General features: G+C 38.7%; 1 protein-coding gene across 1 annotated transcript; it reads right to left on the bottom strand.

Moving 5' to 3' along the window:
- Positions 1-225: 225 nt before the first annotated feature.
- Positions 226-4,755, bottom strand: LOC149137387 (uncharacterized). Its single transcript, XM_089347407.1, has 2 exons — positions 4,420-4,755; positions 226-2,017 (listed from the first exon to the last, which is right to left on the bottom strand). Exon 2 carries the CDS (start codon positions 1,677-1,679, stop codon positions 306-308), a length of 1,374 nt encoding a protein of 457 aa, XP_089203533.1. The 5' UTR covers positions 1,680-2,017; positions 4,420-4,755; the 3' UTR covers positions 226-305.
- Positions 4,756-6,449: the final 1,694 nt, after the last annotated feature.

The following is a 6,449-nucleotide window of genomic DNA, read 5'->3' as shown; positions in this document are numbered from 1 at the left end:
ATGAAAAACTCATAACTTGTCATTGCATAATATATTTAACGAGTGAAGCAATTAAAAGACAATAAACATGAAATATACTGTGATTACAGGATGCAATATTCAAGAAAGAATAATGTGTAGGGTTGTCAGGAACAGGGGATCTGGTATAGAGGTCCTTACATTATGGAAAGGAAACTGAAAGGAGTGGGAGGTGAATATTGGAAAGAAACAAAACAAAAACAAATCTAAAATGTTTGGAAATATTTTAGTCATAATTTCCTTTGCATAAAACACAGGAATATGAAGCAAATATAGAAAACAAGAAACTACAGTTTTTCTTTCTCCCCTGTATGAATATATTTGTGTCTAGATAAGACAATATTCTGAGAGAATGATTTACCACAGACATCACAGTGATATGGCTTCTCTCCTGTGTGAATACGATTGTGCTTTGCTAAATCACTATTTTGAGAGAATGATTTACCACAGATATCACAATGATATGGTTTCTCTCCAGTATGAATATATTTGTGTCTAGATAAGTAACTATTGCTAGAGAATGATTTACCACAGATATCACAATGATATGGCTTCTCTCCTGTGTGAATACGATTGTGTCTTGCCAGGTCTCTATTCACAGAGAATGATTTACCACAGATATCACAATGATATGGTTTTTCTCCCGTATGAATACGCTTGTGTGGAGTTAAGGCACTATTTTGAGAGAATGATTTACCACAAATATCACACTGATATGGTTTTTCTCCCGTATGAACACGAATGTGTTTCTGTAAACCATTATTTTGAAAGAATGATTTACCGCAAATAACACAATGATATGGCTTCTCTCCTGTGTGAATACGATTGTGTCTTGTTAACTCACTATTTTGAGAGAATGATTTCCCACAGATATCACAAGAATACGGTTTCTCTCCAGTATCAGTATGTTTGTGCGCAGTAAGTTGACTTCTTCGAGAGAATGATATGCCACAGATATCACAATGATATGGTTTCTCTCCAGTATGAATACGTTTGTGTGTAGACAAGGTACTACTTTGAGAGAATGATTTACCACAGATATCACAATGATAAGGCTTCTCTCCCGTATGAATAATTTTGTGTGTAGTTAAGTTATATTTTTGAGAAAATGATTTACCACAGATATCACAATGATATGATTTCTCTCCTGTATGAATAATTTTGTGTCCAGTTAAGTGACCACTCTGAGAGAATGATTTACCACAGATATCACAACGATATGGTTTCTCTCCTGTATGACTATATTTGTGTGTAGTTAAGTTATTTTTTGGGGAGAATGATTTACCACAGATATCACAATGATACAGTTTCTCTCCTGTATGAATAAGTTTGTGTCCAGTTAAGGTACCACTCTCAGAGAATGATTTACCACAGATATCACAACGATATGGTTTCTCCCCTGTATGAGTACGTTTGTGCCTAGATAAGGTAATACCCATAGAGAATGATTTACCACAGATATCACAGTGATACGGTTTGTCTCCCATATGAATGTATTTGTGTCTAGATAAGCTACGATTTCGAAAGAATGTTTTACCACAGATATCACAGTGATACTGTTTGTCTCTCGTATGAATGCGATTGTGCATAGTTAAGTGACCTTTTCCAGAGAAGGACTTTCTACAGATATCACAGTTATATGATGTCATCTCTTTTCTCATGTGTTCAGGGGAAAATCAATTCTATAATTTTCTCTCTCTTTTCTATTACTTTTCCTTACATACACTTCTACTACTGGATTTCTGTCCAGTGTTACCTTTGTTTAGCAACACTTCTATAAATTTACCCAACATCAATCAGCATACAAGCTCCTCTTCTTGACAACCCAGGCAGTGATGTTCAAATATTTGGTTAATATCAATATTTCAGAGCAAATGTTTCACAGGAATTCTTCCACAGATTTGTAGAAACAATGTTATACATCTCTTTTATATAATATTTTCGTTTAGTCTTTCAAACGTGGCAGATATTGAGGATGCTTCTTCTGTCATCTGATGTTCTGAAATTATAGAGAAAGAACAGTGTAAAATGTAGAGGCAACTTAAAGAATACAGATTCATTTCTATTGAGATAAACTGTAGAAACAAACATTTCTTTTAACAACTGAGCTGGATGCCAACAGTTCCATGAAGAAGTGGTGATCTCTCAAAGAAGCTGGAAGATGTGGAAGCAGGACACCCAAGAAGACATGGGATGAAGTGCTGATGAGCAAACTCAGGATGCTGAACCCTTCAGGTGATATGATAAAGACCAAGATACCTGGCACCTCGCTGCACTCAAGAAGACCCATACTCCACGGGAGAAGTATTCAGACTCATCCTTCTAGTAGCCTAAAGCACTGGCGACCTTTCTTCATAAAAGCAGATGAGAAGGGCCATGTAAAAGAGTCATCAAATAGGAGCAACTGTATCGTGCCACATAAAAGCACCATGTGTACTGTGAGTGGTTGGGACCAGGAAGGGCATCCAGCTGTAGAAACCCTTAGGAATCAGAATGGAGTGTGCTGCAGCCACCCAGCTCTGTTTAAACCATCCAACCGATTCCAGCAAGGACAACAGACATTAAAAGATTACGATGAACTTCAATATTCATGACCCATAGGAGAAATTTAATGCAGTTTGCTCCAGAGAAAAGAATGGATTTTTTTAAAACAAACAGCATTATTGCTACAAGTAAAACGTGTGTTTGCACACACAATATGAATTTGAAGCCATCGGCCAGATTGGTGGATGGATTTGTGTGCCAATGTGGAAATTGCAAGAAAAATATTTCTGTAAGGGCAAACACTTTCATGGAAAAGTCAAAGTTGTCCTTACAGAAAATTTTAAACCGTTTATTTCATTTTGTTTTCGAGGTACCTGTAACAACTGCGGCCTTATATGGTGGCATAGATAACAAAACCAAGAACCAGTGATGTAACTTTTGTCGAGAAGTGTGTTTGGGGCAGATGCTTCGAGACCAAGCCCTGCTCCATGGTCCCGTTTATGAAGTAGAAATAGATGAGAGTTTGCTCTTCAAAAGGAAGAGCAACGTAGGAAGGAGAGGCCATGAAACGTGGGTTGTTGGGTATTATGACACATACCCAACAGAAACGCAGCAAAACTGGAAGCTGTAGTAACAGAAAATGTGTTGCCCGATAAATGGGCCAGCAATAGGAATTTACAGTAACTTGGCTATATTCACCAAACAGTAAACCATTGACAAGAACTTCGCTGACCCTGAGACCGGCGCTTGCACAAAGCACACTGAGGCCTATCGGTCCTGAATCAAAACAAGGTTGAACTATGTCACCAGACCATTGGGTGATCATAAATTGGTCCGGCGTCAACAAATCTATGGAGAAATGTATGGAATTTCCAGAATTTCTATATATTTCTCAAACACATTGCCAAAGTTTATTCCCACTAAATTCCACCGGAGCATATGTTGTACAAAAAAAAAAAAGGAACATCTTAATTTCACAGTATTTCTTTGCTGTTTTCATTGTTTCAAAAGAGTTTGGTGTTATTTCTGCATTCATATTTTTAGTAACTTGCAAGAAAATTGTCAAATTACTGCAGGAAATTACTCTGAAAGGAATCTTTGCAGAAAGGTGAGTAAATTGATTGTATATTTATTTCATGATGATATCACAGTTTTGTGAAATTTGGCTGTTGTTTCTAGCCTGCTGGAAGCCGTAGAATCGAGAGGGGACGGGGTTGGTGTGTTTTGTTTTTCCAACAAAATTGAAATTTTACAAACAATTTTTCAGAAATCATAAAAAAATAAAATTTCCGGAAAAAGGTTAAAAAAAAGATGAGGAAATGGGGGTGGGGCGCGAAGGGACATGGCAATCCTGAAGTTGCGAGGTTTGAAAAATGTTTTTTTTTTTTCAGAATCGGAATCTCCTCAGCCGAAAACGTGGGATTCCCTAAAAAGAAATAAGAATCTTAAAGAGGGGAGGAGTCCGTTTACGTCTGTAGCTACCAATCTCCTGATCCCTGCTTCCTATACGTCTTATGTAATCTGACCCCCCCCCCCCTTATTTATTAATTTTTTTTCACGGAATCCCACGTTTTAGGCTATGGAAACTCCGATTCTGAAAAAAAATTGTTTGAAAAATTTCACCCCCCCCCCCAGGCAGGCTATTTACATGCTAGAAATAACAGCCAAATCTTACAAAACTGCGATAACATAAAAATAAGGGGGGAAAGGTTCAAATTACATATAGTCCATTTGGACCCTTCACTTTCTTAATCCAGACCACCACATCGCCTTGGCCAGAGAATGGTCTCAACATGTTGCCGAGTCTAATCTTTGATGCCATATTTTACCATGGACAATAGATCTTTGGGGGAGGGGGCGAAATAGCTTGTAGTATGAAGAGAGAAAACAGAGAAAGGGGAATCGAATCTTTCTTACCTGTCCATTCGCGGGGGAAATGTTCTCCCACAATCCACGTGGTCGTTGCCTTTTGTTTGTCATACACGTCCACCCTTCACTGCACGTGCTCTTTTGCGCCCTTCCGTACTCAGGGACGCCCTCGTCCCACTTCCGTCTTCAACACAAGACCACAGGAAATGTTTCATAAAGTATTGTTATATATGTGTGTGTATGTGGTAATAGAGAAACGCATTATAAGTACGTAATTTAAGTATTATAATCAACGGATTAAGAGAAATTCATTCAAAGGACATTTAACTGACTATCGACTTCAAAGAGGAAGTACGTTCAATGCACATGCGCATCTCCCCTTCCGAAATATTTAAGAAAGATAACTCTTCTTAAATCCCTTTCTGTTTTTATGCTTGAATTCTATTTATGCTTGTTTGAATTTGACCATCTTATCGGATGTTGCTACAAAAAAAACCCTTCTTCCCTTCTCTGGACCGATTGTGGTCGATTTTGTGGACACTATGCACTTCAAATCTATAGGTAAAACCTTTTCACTAAGAACAATAAAAAGAAAAATACATATTTTTTTAGGCAAAAAAGTTTGTTTCTAACATATCCCAAGACCTTCAAGGTTCAAGGTTGATAAAAATCGTACATTTTGAAAAGCGAATTTTTTAGTACCATAAAGGAGTTTATGCTATTAATGGGGGGGGGGGGGCGATGTTGAAAAACATCAGAGTGAGGAAAGTGGTCATAGAATATGCTAGAAACAACAGATATCACGACGGAGCTGAATTATTTGGGCCAAGATGGCAAAAAATGGTCGAAACCAGAAAGAATTGTAAGGGCATAGTGAACAGCGATGTATAACATCCGATAAGAAGGTCGATATCTGATAAATGATCAATACCAGTCAGATATACACATATTTAGACAAACACACTTCAAGAGCAAAATAATTATACGTAAAGGGAGATAATTAGTTGTTTTTTTTTTGCTTCAGTATTTGAGGAGAGGAGATACGCATGCGCATGGCAAGTGCTTGCTAATTGATGTCTTTTGAATGAATTTCTTTTAATCAGTTAATAATAATAATAATTAATTCGTTTTATTGGCCACAAGGGCTAATATCAATTAAAAACATATAAGGACAAAGACAGGACGAAGGTTACAAAAAGGTTTTGTCCGAAAAGGTAGGAAAGTTCGTCTAAACAGAGGAAGAAAACGGAGAAAAGATATAATAAATAAATAGATAAATAAATAGGTAAATAAATAAGTAGAACTCCCAAAGGGGGAGGCGCTTCGAAAGAGGAAAGGTTATACGTGGAAAACCCCATAAAACCACGGGAGCCTGGTCAGAAAAAATAAGAAAGGGGTATAGAGCCCTTTCTCCTTTTACATTACCTTTCTTTTTTACAGGTGTATTCTCAGAATTGGTCCGTTTATACTGGCCATTCTTCCAACAGTCACCCATCTTTCAACGAATTTGCTATGAGACAGCACTTCCCTCTCTACTCTCATCTTCCTTTTCAAGTGGAACTTGAAAAAGTTGATGAGGCCTTGGCCAAAGAGGAAAGTGTCTGTCTTTAGCCCTTTCAAACGGGTCCACCATATCACCTCTTTCGCTACAGCCACTAGACATAGGAAAATTGCCTTGCCCTCCTGGTTAAAGGAGGTCGGCGGGTCAATTCTCACGATGGATTCAGCTGATAGCCGGATCCGTCCTACACGTGACAGTAGCTGTTCGATATAGACCCACAGGTCAGCAATGCTCGGGCACTGGACGAGTGCGTGCAGAACGGTTTCGTCGTCCCGAGCGCACCTTGGGCAGGCCCGGTTGACGGCACTTCCATGTCGGTAGAGTTTATCTCGAACAGGTAGCGCACCTCGGTAGCACTGCCAGGCGAGGGACCTTTGGAAATTATCCATGGGCCCCGGCCCGAAAGTTCTCCTGAACAGACTGCTTAGCTGATTATCCTCGACGCCTAGAGTTTCCCCGAGAACGTCGTCGCACTTTTCTCCCACTAACCCTCTATAGAACGCTAGAGTGGAGCTAC

The sequence above is a fragment of the Octopus bimaculoides genome, chromosome 1 (assembly GCF_046866305.1).
Source record: "Octopus bimaculoides isolate indiv1 chromosome 1, ASM4686630v1, whole genome shotgun sequence".
NCBI lineage: Eukaryota > Metazoa > Mollusca > Cephalopoda > Octopoda > Octopodidae > Octopus > Octopus bimaculoides.
Note: the sequence above shows the minus strand (reverse complement) of the source record. Positions and strands in the feature narration are given on the sequence as shown.